The following is an 18,098-nucleotide window of genomic DNA, read 5'->3' on the forward strand; positions in this document are numbered from 1 at the left end:
TGGGTCTTAGTTGCAGCTCCCAGGACCTTCGATCTTCATTGCAGCGGGATCTTTAGTTGTGGCGTGTGAACCCTTAGTTGCAGCATGTGGGATCTAGTTTCCCCCACCAGGGATAGAACCTGGGTCTGTGGCATTGGGTGCTCAGAGTCTTAGCCACAGGACCACCAGGAAAGTCCAAGAAATAGTCCCTTTTAAAATCTCTCCCCAGTTTGAGTGTGCTCTTTCTCTGCTGGGACCCCGACTGACAGGTCCACCCATTCACCAGCACAGCCACACGCAGTTCCCCACGGATCACCGTGCAGCCATGTCATCACACTCATCCCTTTGTCCCATGAGGGCATCCCATCCCCGAGCTTCCGCATCACATCCTTCATTTGGGAAGACTTCCTGGAGAGGTTCAGCTTGGAGCCAAGTCAAGGGAGCAGTCAGTCTGCAAACCCATCAACAGGCCCAGACTGCCAAACGAAACTAAACAGAAGCTGCTCAAGGAACTGCCAACTTAAAGAGCCCTGACAGGCACGCACAAAGGCAAGGTGGCACGGGCACTCACAGAGGAGACCTCAAGGCCACACAAGCTTATCTCACGTCACCGAGATTTATTCTTCCTGAATGTACACAACAGGCAACTGACTCCAGAGGCATCCATTTTGCAGAATTCTATAAGTTCTGGGTTGGGTGTCCATGTGGGCCCCTTCTGTCGACCATCGTGTTCCCTTTTTTCATTTAAAACTTAATATTTTTATGTGGTCAACCCCTCTTCCTGAGAAAGAGGTGTCTCCCCTGGGAGCCAGCAGCCCATTATCTTTCTGAGGGGCCTCAGGCAGGCACCCACACAGGGCAAGAATGGTGGGCAAAGGAAACTGAGGGATTGTTCAGAGCAACGTTTTCCCTCAAACAGCCCTCCTGCCACTGTTCGACTGAGCAACACCGGCATCTACCAAAATGGGGACCCCAGCTGTGCTGAGTCTTGTTTTTTAAAGAGAAATCCTTTTCTCAGTGGAAAGGTTTGCTGCTCTGTTAACCTGATTGCATCTCAAAGGACTTGTAACATCCCCAGTTGTACCATGTAAGCCGGAGTCAAATGTGGGAATACATAAATTCCTAGTAGAGGCAACTTCCCTAGAACCCAGCCCCTTGCCACTGCCAACTGAGGGGCTCCTTTGATGTGAGGAGGGTGCTGCGCTTGTGCAGGGTGGATTAGAGAAGTCTTCCTGAAGGAGGTGAAAGGAGCAGAATCCAGAAGAGAGATCCTGAGTTGAGGCTTGGAGGAGCTGGGAGGAGCTGGAAAGAATAATTTCAAGAGCTTTCATTACCTCTCTCTCACACAGCCACCCAGCCCCACCCAAACCCTTCAGCATTTACCTCCTCAAGAGGGGCCATTGTGGAGAGAAGGCACAAGGGCAATATTTTGGAAAAGGGCTCCACTGGCTCCCGCCCTGGAAGGGGTGGGGGCTCCTGGGGCGAGCTCCCTAGGGCCTCTGTCCTTGGCTGGGATCCCCATTGGTCTGAGCAGCTGGAATGGAATGTTCCTGGGATAAAACGCCTGCCCCTCCTCCACATCTCCCCTTATGGAGTTCCTCGGGGAAGGCACTGGGGGGAGAAGGGGGACTGTTCTGGGATGCCTGATATGGCGATGCTCTGGAGAAGCAAAGGCCCACACTGCCTGGGGGCTCTGTCCTGGCAGCCTCTCCTAAGCCAGGTAGGTTGGCTCCACGGAGCATTTACAGACCTTCTCTGTGTGCTAGGCACTTAATGTGACCTCTCACTTAATACTCGGAAATTATCTCCTCCCTAACTCCCCATAAAACACACACACACAAGAAACGGACCCAGAGAAGGGAAGTCATTTGCCAAAGTTCTCCCAGCTGAGCTCCAGGCCAGGACTAAATCCCAGGTCTTTCTTGTTCTAAGTATCAGGACACTTTCTGCCCCACCATGGAGCCAGTCAGCCTCCTCCTCTACCGGCTCTTCGCTCTCCAATCATGCCAGCCCAGGTGCACAGGGGAGGAGGAAGCCCTCCAAGGCAAACCCAGGCCCTAAGCATCCCTGACCTGCCCTTGCTGACTCAGCCTGACTCACACCCCAGAGCACAACCAAGCTAGGGAGCCAGCCTTTGGGGGGTGTGGCCAGACCTCGGAGGGATGGCACCATGTGCCACCAATGTCTGATCACATCCCTCGCCAGAACCAAGGACTAGGGTTTCCTGTACCCAGACTCAAAGAGCGAGCGCTCAGAAACCCATGTGGAGCCCTCAATATCTTGATAAACAGAAAGCCACATACCCTCATGTTGAAGGTGTCCCCCACTTAGGTGTTCTATGTCCTTGGGCCAGTCACTCGCTCTCCCTGACCCTCAGTTTTCTCATCTGTGGAATAACTCCTACTTTGTTGGCAGAGTAGCTGGGAGGATTGAAACAGCTAATTGGTGTAAAGCGCTTAGCACAGTACCTGGCATAGATGTGGTGGTTAATATACTATTCCTCAACAAAGGATTCCCTTCCCCTATCACTCCTAGCCAGGGTGCGGTCAAGATCTAACGCAGGAAGAAATAGGCTGGGGATTCCCAGCTTTCCCAACTACCTCCTCCCACGCTGGATATAAAGGCAGGGAGGAGATAAAGGTTCTCCTCCTTCAGTTCGGAGAAGACTGGGACCCCAAGTTTTTTTGGAAGGGCCTGGCTGTCAGGGTAAGGGAGCCTTCTAGAGACTACCCACTGCAGGCTTGGAGCACCTTAGCTGCGAATTGTCGCTTCAACCTAATCTCTGGGAAGCTACCTTGATCCTCAGTTGGCGGAGGCAGAGGTGGAGTGTTCTGATCAATTATCAGTCTAACGCATCTGGGAGGGGTAAAGTACTCCGGGCTTTTACTCAGACGGTACCGCCAACAGGTGCAACCTCTCTCTCCAGGAAAGTCCCTCCTGATGGACCTGCCCTCTGAGGTCAGAGGCCCGCCCTTTCTCTAAGTGACCGCCAGTACTCTCACGTTCTTGTCAGACCCTTAAAGCTCAACGCCTGAGATGCCCGGGCAATAGGAGTAGGGGCTGGCTGGGGGCGGGGATATGGGCAGAGGGAACCTGCTCCAGGCCACGCCCCCACGCCCCGGGAAGCAGCCCACACTGCCCTCTGGTGGCGCCGCCCGGAGGCGCCACACTTGCCCCGGGCCAGCCAAAAGAGCGACAGTACTCATCCAGAGAAGGGGCAGGTGCCTCTAAATCCCTAAACTGGTCTTCCCGCCCCTCCCTTCGCCTTGCTGACATCCCAGCTTCACTAGTGGCCATGTGTCCTCGGTGCACAGATCCCTCAGGATCACCTGTCCTCAGTCCAGTCCCCAGGGCTAGATGGCTGGGCCATCTAGAAAGTGTTTAGGAAGTCATGGCTCAAGGGGGCGGGGGGGAAGGCTACAATATATAACCAGGGGCCAGAGTTAGTTGTGGGGCTTCCCTGGTGGCTCAGCTGGTAAAGAATCTGCCTGCAACGTGGGAAACCTGGGTTGGGAAGATCCCCTAGAGAAGGGAATGGCTATCCGCCCCAGTATTCTGGCCTAGAGAATTCCATGGGCTGTGTAGTTCACAGGATCACAAAGAGTCTGACACAACTGAGCGACTTTCACTCACTGCATAGTTAGTTGTGAAGGCCTGAAGACAGCCCTTCTCCAACAACGCCAGGGCAGGCTGTCTAGAGGAGGGCTGGGAGACACAAGCCCTTGAAAGCAGAGACTCTCTGATCCAGTGCTGCTTCTTGAGCGCCTGGACTGAGCAGAGATCAATGTTTGCTGATTGAGGAGAAAATGGAACCTTCTAGAGGGATCCTGGGTGGGACATGCACGGGTGGGAAGATGACTTATATTTGTTGGCTGAGGGGTCGTGGACAGAACACTGAACCAAGAGCTGGGGTTTAAGTCAGTGAGCACTGTGAGCCCTGGCTGAGTACCTTCATGAGAAGCCTGGGACATCTGGAAGTGGAGGGAGGGCACAGAGCTGCCTGTGAGCCTGGGACCAATCTCCATCCCTACATATACCTCTTACTCCAGCAAGAGCCATCTCTAATTCGCTATCCGCCCCACTCCCCTCTTCCAAACCAGGGCAAAGCTGATTACCAATAAATCCCAGAGAAAGGCAAAATTGTGGTGTCACAGAGCACTTTAAACCATTAGCTAAAAGCTTCTCTGGACCAAGAGTCCCTCCCATGAAAACAGTCCTGGCTGCAGCCCAGCACTGCAGCCTGAAGCTCCTCACTGTCACCTCAGGGAGTCCTTGTCCTCTCTGGGCCTCTAGACCCAAAGTGACCCAAGTGGCTTTGGAAGGTCCTTTCCCTCAGGAGACCGGAGGATGCCAGGGCTCCTCACTGCCCTCTCGGTCCCCAAGCTCTCAGAGTCTCTGAGGCCTCCTCCTGGACCTCCCCTCCCCAGCTAAAAATGGGTTCAGGAAGGCCTGGCTGTGAGCTGAGAAACCAGGAAAAAAAGTTTGGTACCTGGGAAGAGGAAGAGCTAGCTGGAGAAGGGATAGGTGAGGGCCCCTGGGGCTCTGGTTTTCAGAGCAGTGCGCCTGATCCCAAGGACTCTAGGATTAAACCAGATTCCCGTGACTCTTAGCTGCCTCGTTCTACCCCTTCTCCCCTGAAAGCTCTGACATGAGAAGGGACAGCTATGTTCAGAGAAGGACTGAGGAAACCAGCCCATATCGGGGATGGAGTTGTTCTAGGTCAAGGGTCCCCAATCTCTGGGATCTAATGACTGATGATCTGCTGTGGAGCTGCCATAATAATATAGAAATAAAGTGTACAATACATGTAATGTGCTTGAATCATCCCCAAACCATCCCCTCACCCACCCACCCAGCCCCAGTCGGTAGAAAAACTGTCTTCCCAGAAACTGATCCCTGGAACCAAAAAGGTTGGAGACCGCTGTTCTAGGTCACACGGCAGACAAGCTGACACCAGTTCTACCTAGCCCCTCCCCCTGGCCAGCAGAGATACAGCAAGAAGGACACACATACACCCTGGAACCTAGATCTGTCCCTAGCTGGCAGGTGACCTTGCCACTCTGTAAAATAAGGACTTCAGATCAGCTCCAGGGCTCCAGCAGCAAAAGCAGTGCCTGTTTCTAGGTGTGACGTAAGAGAATAAGACATTCTTCCATGATTTATGGGAGAGGACAGACTTCTGCCCTGTGTTAACCTCCCAACAAACCTTCCAGGAGGTGAAGACACCCAGTTCACAGACCAACAAGTGAGACTGCAGTCCCCTCAGCTGGTGGGCAGCAAAGCATCAGCCAGGCCACTCACAGCTGCATGGAGCAGGGGAGTGGGCCTCAAGGGCATGTGGAAGGAAAGTGGATCTCATTTCAGGTCTGGCCCTTTAAGGCCCCACTTTCTAGAATCTAGAAGCCGATGACATACCTGCTCCCCTGGGGCCCATTACAGGATGTCACCTGGCTCCATCCCTGGCAGAGCCATCTTAGCGACAGGTTGGGAGCCCCTAGGAGAACCTGCAAACCTTCAGGCAGTCACCAAACATCTCTGGTCGTCTGAGTCAGCTGTCAGCGAAGCTGCATGAGGGCCTGAGGAAAGACCTGTCCCCCAGAAGTGGAAGGGCCTAAGCATAGTATGATGGGAGCAATTCCTTAACCTCTCTGCGATTCCATCTCCCCAAATGGGAAACAGGGCCTTAGGAGACAACTCAAAGCCACATCGCTGTGCCAGCCGCCACCCCATCCTGGGGCCTCATTATTCTGCCCTGCGAAGGGCGTGCCAGAGTAGCAGCCTCAAGGGCAAGACTCTTCTTACAGCCCCAAGGGACCCAGGAAAGGCAACGCTGGAGGAGGTGAGAGTGTGGTCGCTCCAACCCGTAAAAGTTTGCTGACAAACCCTTCCTGGCATCTGAGCGGCCTCAATGTGTCCAACTCTATAATGGGGACTTAGTGCCACTACCTCATTCCCCACGAGTTCTGGGAGAGGCGGCAGCACAAAGTGGACAGCTTTATTTAACGACCCAGCGAACTCTAGAAGCTCTAGGGAAGGGAGGTCTCCCCGCCCCGCCCCTCGGATGCGCCAGCCTCTAAGACCGCACCTCGGTTTCGCCTTCTTTACTGGGCCCCCGGCCCCTCGACTGTCTCTTCCTGTGGTCGGCCAATCTGTCCATCCGCGTCGGTGACGTCGTTCCACCCAGCCGGCGTCCGCAGTCCATCGGTCGGCACCCGGGCGGTGGTCTCTCGGGGTGGCCAGGGGTCCCGGCGCCGGACGTCAGCGCTGGGGTGAGGCGGGGCCGCGGGGCGGGCTCCGGCGGAAGGGCGACTCCGGCTCGGGGCCGTGGCCCCGCCGCAGGCGCCCGGCGCCCCAGGGCACGCAGCCGCCCAGACCCAGCGCCGAGGCGAGCAGCGCGGGCGGGCGGCCGCGGCGGCCGCGGCGCGAGCCCTTCTTGAGGCGCGGCCCGTGCGCCGCCAGGTAGAGCTCGGCCTGCGCCACGCCGCCACCCAGGCGGCCCAGGCTCTCGGCGCGGTGCGCCAGGCGCAGCTCGGCCGCCAGAAAGACGCGGTGCAATTGCAGCACGCGGCTCTCCAGCTCCGACACCAGGCGCCGGCGGCCCTCCACCTCCAGCAGTCGCCGCCGCGCTTCGGCCAGCTCCAGCGCGCGGACGCCCGCCGCCGCCGCCGCCCCTGCGGCACCCGGGCCGCCGCCCGCGCCCCCTGCCGGCCCGGGGCCCCCCGCGCCCCCGCTAGCGCCCTGGCGCCAGCGCTGCAGCTCCAGCCCCTCAGCGGAGCCCCCCGACTCCTGGGCCGCTTCGGGCTGCGATGAGGCTTGAGCCCGGGTCGGGGCCAAGGTCGGACTTGGGGATGGGGGCTGAGGGCACGACAGGGGCTCCCGGGGCAGCGGCGGCGGCGGGGACCCCGGTTCCGCCGACCCTTCCTGGGCCCCCGGGCCGCAGGCGCTGATGCGGCAGCCCGGCATCCCCCGCCCCCAACCCCTGGCGGCCCCCGCTCTAGGTCCGCTGGTCTGGCCGGCTGTTCCCCCCACGCGGGGGAGGATGGACGCAGCAAACACGGGTGAGGATGCAGCCGCAGCCCCCACAAGCGCTAGGCGAGCCGCGCGCGCACGTCTTATAGAGCAGGGGGCGGAGCGAAGGGCAGCACAGCCAATCAGAGACGTGCATGCCCTGAACCCGCTTCCCATGCCCCGCCCCGTCAGGACACTGCCCGAACCCTTCTGGTCCCCTCGTCCTTCGACCCACCGGCATCCAGTGCCCATCCACCTCCTCCACATTTTGGGTGAAAAGGGGGCCGCATCGTTTCCGGTCTGACCCCTGAGTCATAAGCTTTGGTAGCTGGGGCTTAGAAATCACGGACCCCGGGCCCCACCTGCGGGAGAGTTTTGCCTGAAGCCACACTATGTGACAGTTGAAAGCTTCAAATAGAACTCAGGAGGCTTGTTTCCTGGCACAGTACCGAACGCTGCCGCGCCGCTGAATCGGCTCTACCTGGCCTCCCCAGCCGGAAACTTCACCAGGACACCCTTCTCCAATCTCCCGGAGGCCATGGAGAGATTAACGCAGAGGGGCAACTGGCCCCTCCTGGTGGAGATCTGGCAGGACTGACTAATCACCAGCCAGGCCCTGCACTTGCAGAGCAAACCTCAGCACTTGCTGAGGAACTTGGCGCAGCTTTCGCAAACCTTAGTGCCCGCCCACCCCTTTCCCCCCAGAGGAGCCCACCCTTCAGTGGGCAAAATTCTTTTCAAGCCCCTCTGCTCCTGTCTGCTCCTCCCGGTAGGTGTCCCCACACCTTTCACAGAGAGGAGGAAACAGGCCCAGAAGGTGTAGTGGAGCCTTGCCCGTGGTCCACGGTTCATTCTGGACCACTGAATGGGACCAGCTCAGCCACTCATGCCCTTGGGAAGCTCAGATAACCTGGGCTCACTGTCACTGAGGGGACTTTGCTTAACTGGGACTTTAGTCATACTGGCAAAATGATAGAACTGAGCTCTAGTTATTTTTTCCACAGCCGCAGTGGATCCTGCCATACCCCCTCCAAGCATTGACCAGACACCATGGCACTGCCATCCACTGGAAAGTGCCATCAGAAATAAAAAGGCTCTGTGTTAAGTGGTGGCAGGGGCTGGAGGGCTGGAAACCAGCTGAGAGCGAATGAGAAGAACTGCAGCAGACACTGGGCTCACAGGAGGGGTCCGGCGGGGGCTGGGGGTGGAGGTAGATGGGGGGGACGTGCCCAAAGTGTGGCCGGTGTGACTACCGCCTCAGCCTGAAGAGGAGGCTGAAGGGGACACTGCGCTGCCTTGATGTGGAGAAGGAAGAGGAGGTTGGGGGCACACCGCTTCCACACACTGCACCCCGCCCCACCCCCGCACCGTCATGTTCTCTAAGTGCTTTTAAGTGCCTTTGATTGAGTGATGGGAACTCGTGGGCGTGGGCGAGACAGCTTGGCTCCCAAGAAGCAGCTCCGCAGGGGCTGGGAGAGGAAGGAGAGGTCCATGAGGGGGCTGCCAAGCTCAGTGAACGGAAAGGGAGGAAGACTCAGGAGGAGGGCGTGAGGGGAAGCGTGTTCAGTGACCAGGAGTGGTGGAGGCGCGGAGAGCGAGGGGAGGGACTCAATGTGGTGGACTCAGTGAGGCAAGAGGGGTCTAGGGGGCGCATTGGTGCTAGAGGCTCACAGAGGAAGAAGGAGAAGGGAAGTTCAGTGGGGAGGATGGGGCCTGGGGAGTCAGAGGAGCTCAAGGGATGACGGAATGCCCTGCTGCTTGGTGTCATCCCTTTGAATGGTCTCCTTTGTGTCATCAAACCTGTGTCCTTCTCTGTGCAGAAGACCCCTCCCCCATCACTGTGGGGAGATCTACAGGTGATCATCACGCAGATCACAGCTCCCCACTTCTGGGGGATGAATAAAGGGGGGAAAGATTAGGACTTACCTCCACCTTCCACCATCGGCCACATCCAGCGAACCAGTCAGATCTGAGTTCGAATTCCACACACACTGCCCATCTGGGTGACTCTGGGCAAGTTGTTTCTCTGAATTCAGCCTACATTTATCGAATAGATGAACATTCTCATCTTTCCACAGCATCCCTAAGGGAGGGGCATCAGGATCCTTTGTTCCTGGGAAACCGAAGCCCAGAGAAGTGAAGATAATTGCTCAAGGTCACACCACAGATCAGTGACAAGACAAAGATTCAAAGACAGATCTGACCCACCCCGAAGGCATAGCTCTGCTCCCTGCTGTTTTCTGATACGTCCCCTGTTCCTACCCTCTATGGCATTTCCCACTAGTTATATATATGTATATATATGTATGTGTTTATTGTTTAGTTACTTAATAGTGTCTTCCCAGACTGCTTTTGCTTTTCATGAGAGTCCTTCAAGTTAGGTACAGTGCCTGTCTCCATAAGGTCACTCACATAGTGTTCGTTTGAATTGAAAAATAATACAAGGGTATTCAGAGCTAATCAAGAGTGGAGAGGTCCTCTTCTTCATTCATTTGTTCATTCACCCTTTATTTCACTCACTTGACAAATCTGATCATTACCTTCTCTGTTGAGCTGGCTGCTGGCGGTAAAGCGGTGATCAGATGGGGCCCTGCCCTCAGAGAGCACACAATCCAGGGGGGACACAGGTGACTGCAGTTATCTCCCGGGATAGGAGAAAGAGAGTGGCAGTGGGAACACAGAGCCAACACTGAGTCCAGCTAGATGGAGAGGGGATCAGGGAGAGTTCCCCAAAGAAGAAGACATTTACACAGAGATCTGAAGGATGAATCAAAGTGCAAGATGCACAGAAGGGGATGGGGGACAAGAAGGGAGAAGGATTCAGGATGGGGACACCACGTGTACAGGACCAGAGGTGAGAGACCTTTGGCATCTGCCAGCTTCCTTAACTGCCCGGAGCTCCATGCTCCCAGGAGTGGCCAAGGGCCACACCCAACCATCTCTGAGGGTACAGCCAGCCCAGCTAACACAACATTTGGAATTAGAAAAGACATTTTTAAACTAATGATTATTCTTTTCCTTCTGATTTTATCAAAGTTGTACGTTCTCTTTGCAGGAAATAGAGAAAATACTAAAATATATATTTTTTAAAGGATAGAGAGGAAAGGCAGCTGGAATTTGCAAGACCTGAATTTGAATTGAAGCTTAGTTCTTTCCAAGCTGCATAACCCTGAGAGAGGTGCTTTTTCTGTGAACTTCGGGGTCTGAGGAATGGAACCATTAATACCTATGGCACAAAGACATACAAAGATCAAGGATTCCTCCAAGGTTTCACAGCTAGTCATGTCTGTCTGTGGTCTGAGTCAGAGACCTTGAAAGAGAAGAGGCAGGCTGGCGGCGAGGTGAGGGGTGGGGGGGAACCTGGTTTCAGGGTCTTATCCATTATATACACACCCCTTTCAGGACAGCAGCTGCGGACACAGGACCTTCCAGAGGGAATGGCGAGTGCAGATGTGGCCCAAAGCAGGATCCCCTCTGTCAGCTGAGAGGGGGCTGGGGTAGGAAGTCAAGGCTTGAAAAGTCGACTTCCATCCCAGCTAGAAGATTCAAGGCCTCGGCTAAGAGATCCAACACCTCCATTTCAGTCTCTTCCTGGCAACCTGGCCTGACACCCTCTAGGATGTGATATCAGTTTAATAATTTAGCAGATGCAGATAAAGATAGCAGCTCTGAAAATAACCCAGCTCGGCCTCAGCCTGCATCTCCTCTTTCCTCAACAGACTCCCCTGCCCTCCCCACAGGGTCTCTGGTCTCCCCGCACACCTGTCAGTGCCCCTGTCTGCCAGTGGGCACCTCGTTCAACAATCTCTTCCTTTTTCTAACTTCCTCCTCCCTCTCACCTCATAGTAAGAGCTTTTGTATTAATTAGGGCTTAACGGAATCTTGTGCTAGAAGTCAGAAGATTTGGGTTTAATTCATTATGTGGACCTGTGTTGAGCAAGTCCCTTCTCCTCACTAAGCCTCTGTTCCCATATTTGTTAAATGAGACCCCTGGATTCCTAAAGGTGGCATGAACAACATGCCTGGGTAGAGGGAGGGCAGTGATTTGGATGGGGACTGGATACCTTCCCCAGGAAGGCACAGGCACAGTGTCAACCATCTCAGTCACGCTCCATCCAGAGACCTCACAGGTTTTCTTTCTTTCTTTTTTTTTTTTTTTTCCTCTTGTGATGAAAATTTTGCCCTGGATCTTATTCCTAGAATAAACAGCTGTGACTTGTGTTCACAATGGATGTAGCAGGTTTCATGTGCTTTTAGGGCTCCAACACGTTTCTGAAAAGTAACAATTTTACTTCCCTGTGGGATGTTGGAAAGAGCAATGCCCCTTGCCCCTGGAAGCTTTGCTCAAATCACCCCACCTTTATGGGTCTCTGTTTTCACAGCTCTAAAGTGGCCAGGTGGGACTTCCCTAGCGGTCCAGCGGTTTAGACTTCGCCTTTCAGTGCAGGGTGTGGCTTTAGTCCCTCATAGGGGAGCTAAGATTCCACATGCCTGGCAGCCAAAAACCCACAACATAAAACAGAAGCAATACTGTAGCCAATACAGTAAAGACTTTAAAAATGGTCCACTTCAAAAAATCTTAAAAAAAAAAGATGGCAAAGTGTCGAAGGGTAAGAAGGACAAGGTTAGAGTCTATGCTTTCTAGATTGTAAGTTCCAAAAGGGATGAGTCGGAATCTGCCTTCCTACATTCAGCAATGTAATTAAGCATATGCCATGTACCAGCCACTGTGCAAAGTGCTGGGAGTACAGCAATGAATAAGAAAAGCACAATTCCTGTTCCCACAAAAGCTTACATTTCAGAAACCAAAATAATTAAATCCCAAGAAATGTGCCATGAAGGAACAATAAAATACCTGTCGATATTTACTGAATGCTTACTCTGTACATGGCACAGAGTGCCTATCTTTTGAGGTACTATTATTAACATACTCCCATTTTACAGATAAGGAATCCAAAGGACAGATTGGTTAAGTAGCTGTGGTCAAGGCGACATGGTACAGGAGCAGCAAAGCTAGGATTCAACTCCCAGGCAATCTGCCTCCAGAGCCTGTTTTCAACCATGAGGTCATAGTGCTTCCCGAGAAATCATGAGCAAGGACTAATCTGGTGACATGATAGAAAGGGGAGTCAGGGACGGCTTCTCTTTTAAGAGGTGACTTTTGAGCTGAGACCTGAAAGAGGAGCAGGAGTCAGTTATGTGGAACTGGAGAGAGAGATTTCCCAGTAGAAAAAATAGGATGTGCAAAGGTCCTGAGACAGAAAGATCAGGGTGTTCAGTGCCTACTAAGCCAGCAGGAAAATGGGGAGAAGTAAAGTTAGAGGAGCTGGGTCTGGGAGTCAGGGTGAGGATTTGGGGTTTTACCTTAAGGCCAGGGGAAGCTTTTGAAAGGTTTAAGTGGGGATCTGATTTTGCTGTTAGCTGTGTAGGGGATAAACTGAAAGGCAGCAAGAGGAGGATGGGTTAGGAGATTACTGCCATAATCCAGCTGAGAGAGGATGGAGGCCAGGCCCCGAGTGATGGCAGGAGGTGGGAGGAGGGATGGATTTGGATTTTATTTAGAGATGAACTGAGAGGACTTGTGGATGGATTAGTGTGGGGGTGAGGGAATGCTCTCTGGTTTTGTGGATAGAGCTGCAGAATGAATTGTGGTGCCCTTGACTGAGATGGGAAAGACCAAGGGCAGAACAGGTTTAATAAAGAAATCAAGGTTAAGAGGTTTTTTTTGTATTTGGATTTTTTTACCCCCTACATGATAATTGCTTCACTACAAAAATAAGGATCGAAATGTCTATAGTAATGGTCCATGTATCTTCCCTTTTTTTTAAGTCTAACTAAGGTTTCCCAGAGGGGGTCAGTGGTAAAGAATCCCCCTGCTAGTGCAGGAAACACAGAGACGAAGGTTCGATCCCTGGGTTGGGAAGATCTTCTAGAGAAGAAAATGGCAACCCACTCCAGTATTCTTGGCTGGAAAATTCCATGGACAGAGGAGCCCAATGGGCTAGAGTCCGTAGGGTCGGACAGGATTGAGTGACTGGGCACCCATGGACAAGGAACAGTATACCTTGCAAGGGGTATACGTTCAGTTCAAAGGTGAAATGATTTTTTAAAATAACTGACATTAGCACAGCAGCATTCAGATGTTATGCTTGAGTTACTGTGTGTTAGAAAATGAAAGTCTGACTTGTAAAATCATGCTCTCTGCATCCATCTAACACAGAAAGGCAAAACTCAGTTTAAAAAAGAAGTAACACAGAACGGAAAAGAATATTTTACTAGATAGTAAAGCTCTACACACATACGGAATAAGGAAACCTTTGGAAACAATCTTGCTGTGGATACCTATTTTGGAAACTGTCTTCTGTTTTTCTTCTTTCCTCTCAATACTCACAGAATACTTCTGATGCTTTTGGTCACCAAATGTGTGCGTGCGTTTTCCCATTCCAAGCAATTCTACACTAGCTGGGTGTCCTGTGATTCAGTGTCATTTGATTCTGACACTAACGCAGACCCCGCAGGTAAAGGGCCTATTCCCACAAGACTGCCCTTCACTTCAGACACCAGTCACAAGTGGTAGATCCCCAAGTTACCACAACTTTGTCTGTCCAGTTCAGTTCAGTTCAGTCGCTCAGTCCAACTCTTTGCAACCCCATGAACCACAGCACACCAGGCCTCCCTGTCCATCACCAACTCCTGGAGTCCACCCAAACCCATGTCCATCGACTGGGTGATGCCATCCAACCATCTCATCCTCTGTTGTCCCCTTCTCCTCCTGCCCTCAATCTTTCCCAGAATCAGGGTCTTTTCAAATGAGTCAGCTCTTCTCATCAGGTGATGAAAGTTTTGGAGTTTCAGCTTCAACATCAGTCCTTCCAATGAACACCCAGGACTGATCTCCTTTAGGATGGACTGGTTGAATCTCCTTGCAGTCCAAGGGACTCTCAAGAGTCTCCTCCAACACCACAGTTCAAAAGCATCAATTCTTCTGTGCTCAGCTTTCTTTATAGTCCACCTCTTACATCCATACATGCCCACTGGAAAAACCATAGCCTTGACTAGACAGACCTTTGTTGGCAAAGCAATGTCTCTGCTTTTGAATATGCTATCTAGGTTGGTCATAACTTTTCTTCCAAGGAGTAAGCATCTTTTAATTTCATGGCTGCAGTCACCATCTGCAGTGATTTTGGAGCCCAGAAAAACAAAGTCAGCCACTGTTTGCACTGTTTCCCCATCTATTTGCCATGAAGTGATGGGACCGGATGCCATGATTTTAGTTTTCTGAATGTTGAGCTTTAAGCCAGCTTTTCACTTTCCTCTTTCACTTTCATCAAGAGGCTCTGTAGTTCTTCATTTTCTGCCATAAGGGTGGTGTCATCTGCATATCTGAGGTTATTGATATTTCTCCCGGCAGTCTTGATTCCAGCTTGTGTTTCTTCCAGCCCAGCGTTTCTCATGATGTACTCTGCATATAAGTGAAATCGCAGGGTGACAATATACACCCTTGATGTACTCCTTTCCCTATTTGGAACCAGTCTGTTGTTCCATGCCCATTTCTAACTGTTGCTTCCTGACCTGCATACAGGTTTCTCAACTCACCTAGAAATCAGAGGTTCCCACAATCCCCCCTGAAAGAAAGAAAGAAAGTGAAGTCACTCAATCATGTCCGACTCTTTGCTACCCCGCGGAGTATAGCCCACCAGGCTCCTCTGTCCATGAGATTTTCCAGGCAAGAATACTGGAGTGGGTTGCCATTTCCTTCTCCAGGGGATCTTCCCAACCCAGGGATCGAACCCAGCTCTCCCGCATTGCAGGCAGATGCTTTAACCTCTGAGCCCTAGGATTCAATAATTTGCTAGAACAGCTAGAAAATTCAGGGCAACACACTTACCAGTTTATTATATAATAAATGATACAGTTGAACAACCACCTAAAAAGATGCAAGGAGTGTGATCTGGGCAGGTCCTGGGCACAGGAGTTTCTGTCCCACTGAGTTGGGGTGCACCACCCTGCCAGCGTGGGGTATGTTCACCAACCTAGAAGCTCTCCAAACTCTGTACTTTGGGGAATTTTTATGAAGTCTTCATCACTTGAACATGATCAACTCAATCTCCAACTGCCTTCCCCAAGGATGGGGTAGGGGCAGGGGCTGAAAGTTCCAAACTTCTAATCATGGTTTGGTCTTTCTGGTGACCAGCTCTCATTCTGAAGCTATTCAGGTGCCACCAAGAGTCACTTCATTAGAACAAAAGATGCTCCTATGACCCAGAAATTTCCAAGGGTTTTAGGAACTCTGTGTCAGGAACTGGGAGCATCTATATAACCCATTATTTCACAACACCCATGCTGGATATCCATGATAAGTAGGCAAGTGTACAGAGGCTTCTGGAAGTCAGCACTGGAGAGTCACAGCTGGAGACTTAAATCTGCGGAGTCATCCATAGATGGTACTTAAAGCCATGGGACAGGATGAACGGCCTTGGGAGAAGGTGTCGATGGAGAAGTGGACATAAGTCAGAGACACCATGCTTAGAAGTGGTGATGATGGAGAGGGACCAGCCAAGACTGAGCAGGGACGGTTGTCAATAGAGGAGGGAAACGGAAAAGAGAGCTGAGCAGTAAGTTGAAATTAAGGAAGCAGTTATGGCAAATGCAGACCATTCTTCTGTGTAAGCTTTGTTTTGAAAAGCAGAGAAATATGGAGTGGTAGCTGGGAAGAAACTGGGGTCGAATGTGTGTAGTTGCTAAGTCACGTCTGATTCTTTGTGACCCCATGGACTGCAGCCTGCCAGGCTCCCTGTCCTTGGGATTCTCCAGGCAAGAATACTGAAGTGGGTTGCCATTTCCTCCTCCAGGTGGAGTGGAATAGGGATTCTGTAAGATGGGAGCTGCTAGGAGCACCTTTGTATGCTGATGGGGTTGATCTAGTAGAAGGGAAAATAAGGCTGCCTGGCATTATCAACTTCATGTGGGAGATTCTTTTTTTTTGGCCACCCTGTGCAGCTTGTGGAATCTTTGTCCCCCGACCAAGATCAAACCCAAGTCCTCTGCAGTGAAACTGTGGGGTCTTAACCACTGGACCACCAGGGAGGTTCCCGTGTAGGAATTCTTTCTTTTTCTTTTGTAGGAGATTCTTGAAAAAGCAAGAGAAGATGAGCTCTCCAGCAAGTTCATTCCTACCACAAGCCTTTATTAAATACTTACTGTGTACCAGACACTTTCATGTGCTAGAAATATAGCAGTGATCAAGATAAGCAAGATCCCTGTCCTCTGAGCACTTTCAATCCAAAGGAAGAGAAGAAGGCCATAAAGAATCAAAATAATTAAGATCATTTCAGATTGTGTTACATGTTTTGAAGAAAGAAAACAGGGTGATGTGATAGAGAGTAACCCGGGCCTATACCTTAGATAGATAACTCTAGGATGACGGGTAGGTAGCTGTGGGTTTTGCCTTCCCACCATTCATTTGTCCTACTTTTAGTAACAATGTCTTTATATTTCAGGGGAAACCACTGCTGCTACAAGCTCAGTGGATGTTTCTTGTGGAGCTGAGCCCAGCCTATCTCCAGGAATGGGTTTATGATCCTGGGCTGGCTAAGGAAACTCAACCCTAGGAAGTTTCCCAGAACTACCGAGAAAGAGAAACTTTCTTTGTCCAGGAATTGTTGACTAAGCAGATTATAAACCTGGAGCTGCAGGCAGTCATCTTGCCACTACAAAGGAAGTGCGTGCCTACTGCCTGGCAGGAGAGCCCAGAAACAGGGACCTAGTGAGTGTGGAAGTCACTTGAGTCAGCTGATTCCAGTTGCACCTAAAGGTACCCTTGGACTTTCTGTTAAGTGAGCAAACAGATTCTCCTGTGTTTCTTAAGCTATTCTGGGCTATTTTGAACTTATAATTGAACAAGTCCTGATTGATGGAGAAAGCAAAGCAGCAAAGGAGCCAGGTTTAGAAGTGCTGTGCTGTGGTTAGTCACTCAGCCGTGTCTGACTCTTCGCGGCACCATGGACTGTAGCCTGCCAGGTTCCTCTGTCCATGGTGATTCTCCAGGCAAGAATGCTGGAGTGGGTTGTCAGTTCCTTCTCCAGGGGGTCTTCCAGACCCAGGGACTGAACCCAGGTCTCCCACATTGCAGGCAGATTCGTCACCATCTGGGCCACCCAAGTTAGGTATAAAGCACCATTAACCTGATAAAGTGCCCCCTCCTGGAGGAGAGAGTTTCTACATATTTTGGAATTTTGTAAGGAAAATGCCTGCTCTCCCTATTAATTCAGTCATCTCTGATATATTTTTTTGCTTCATTGAGATATAACTAACATACATGTGTAAGTTTAAAGAGTATAGAATAAATCAACTCTATGTATAAAATAAATTAAAACATTTTTGTGGACCCCTAAAAGTATTGAGAGAGTTGGGAATACCAGACCACCTGACCTGCCTCTTAAGAAATCTGTATGCAGGTCAGGAAGCAACAGTTAGAACTGGACATGGAACAACAGACTGGTTCCAAATAGGAAAAGGAGTACATCAAGGCTGCATATTGTCACCCTGCTTATTTAACTTCTATGCAGAGTACATCATGAGAAACACTGGACTGGAAGAAACACAAGCTGGAATCAAGATTGCCAGGAGAAATATCAATCACCTCAGATATGCAGATGACACCACCCTTATGGCAGAAAGTGAAGAGGAACTAAAAAGCCTCTTGATGAAAGTGAAAGTGGAGAGTGAAAAAGTTGGCTTAAAGCTCAACATTCAGAAAACGAAGATCATGGCATCCGGTCCCATCAATTCATGGGAAATAAATGGGGAAACAGTGGAAACAGTGTCAGACTTTATTTTTTTGGGCTCCAAAATCACTGTAGATGGTGACTGCAGCCATGAAATTAAAAGATGCTTACTCCTTGGAAGGAAAGTTAGGACCAACCTAGATAGCATATTCAAAAGCAGAGACATTACTTTGCCGACTAGGGTCTGTCTAGTCAAGGCTATGGTTTTTCCAGTGGTCATGTATGGATGTGAGAGTTGGACTGTGAAGAAGGCTGAGTGCCGTAGAATTGATGCTTTTGAACTGTGGTGTTGGAGGAGACTCTTGAGAATCCCTTGGACTGCAA

The 18,098-nt window shown here is 51.4% G+C and overlaps 1 protein-coding gene across 1 annotated transcript; it reads right to left on the minus strand.

The window, feature by feature from the left end:
* Nucleotides 1-6,237: 6,237 nt before the first annotated feature.
* On the minus strand, nucleotides 6,238-6,942 carry TRNP1 (TMF1 regulated nuclear protein 1). Its single transcript, XM_052636439.1, has one exon. It carries the CDS (start codon nucleotides 6,940-6,942, stop codon nucleotides 6,238-6,240), a length of 705 nt encoding a protein of 234 aa, XP_052492399.1.
* Between the last annotated feature and the right edge of the window lie 11,156 nt (nucleotides 6,943-18,098).

This window comes from Budorcas taxicolor, chromosome 2 (genome assembly GCF_023091745.1).
Source record: "Budorcas taxicolor isolate Tak-1 chromosome 2, Takin1.1, whole genome shotgun sequence".
NCBI classification, from domain to species: domain Eukaryota; kingdom Metazoa; phylum Chordata; class Mammalia; order Artiodactyla; family Bovidae; genus Budorcas; species Budorcas taxicolor.

What these genes read in the sequence shown, in the direction of transcription:
- TRNP1 (XM_052636439.1), bottom strand. Translation starts at nt 6,942, where the DNA reads ATGCCGGGCTGCCGCATCAGCGCCTGCGGCCCGGGGGCCCAGGAAGGG.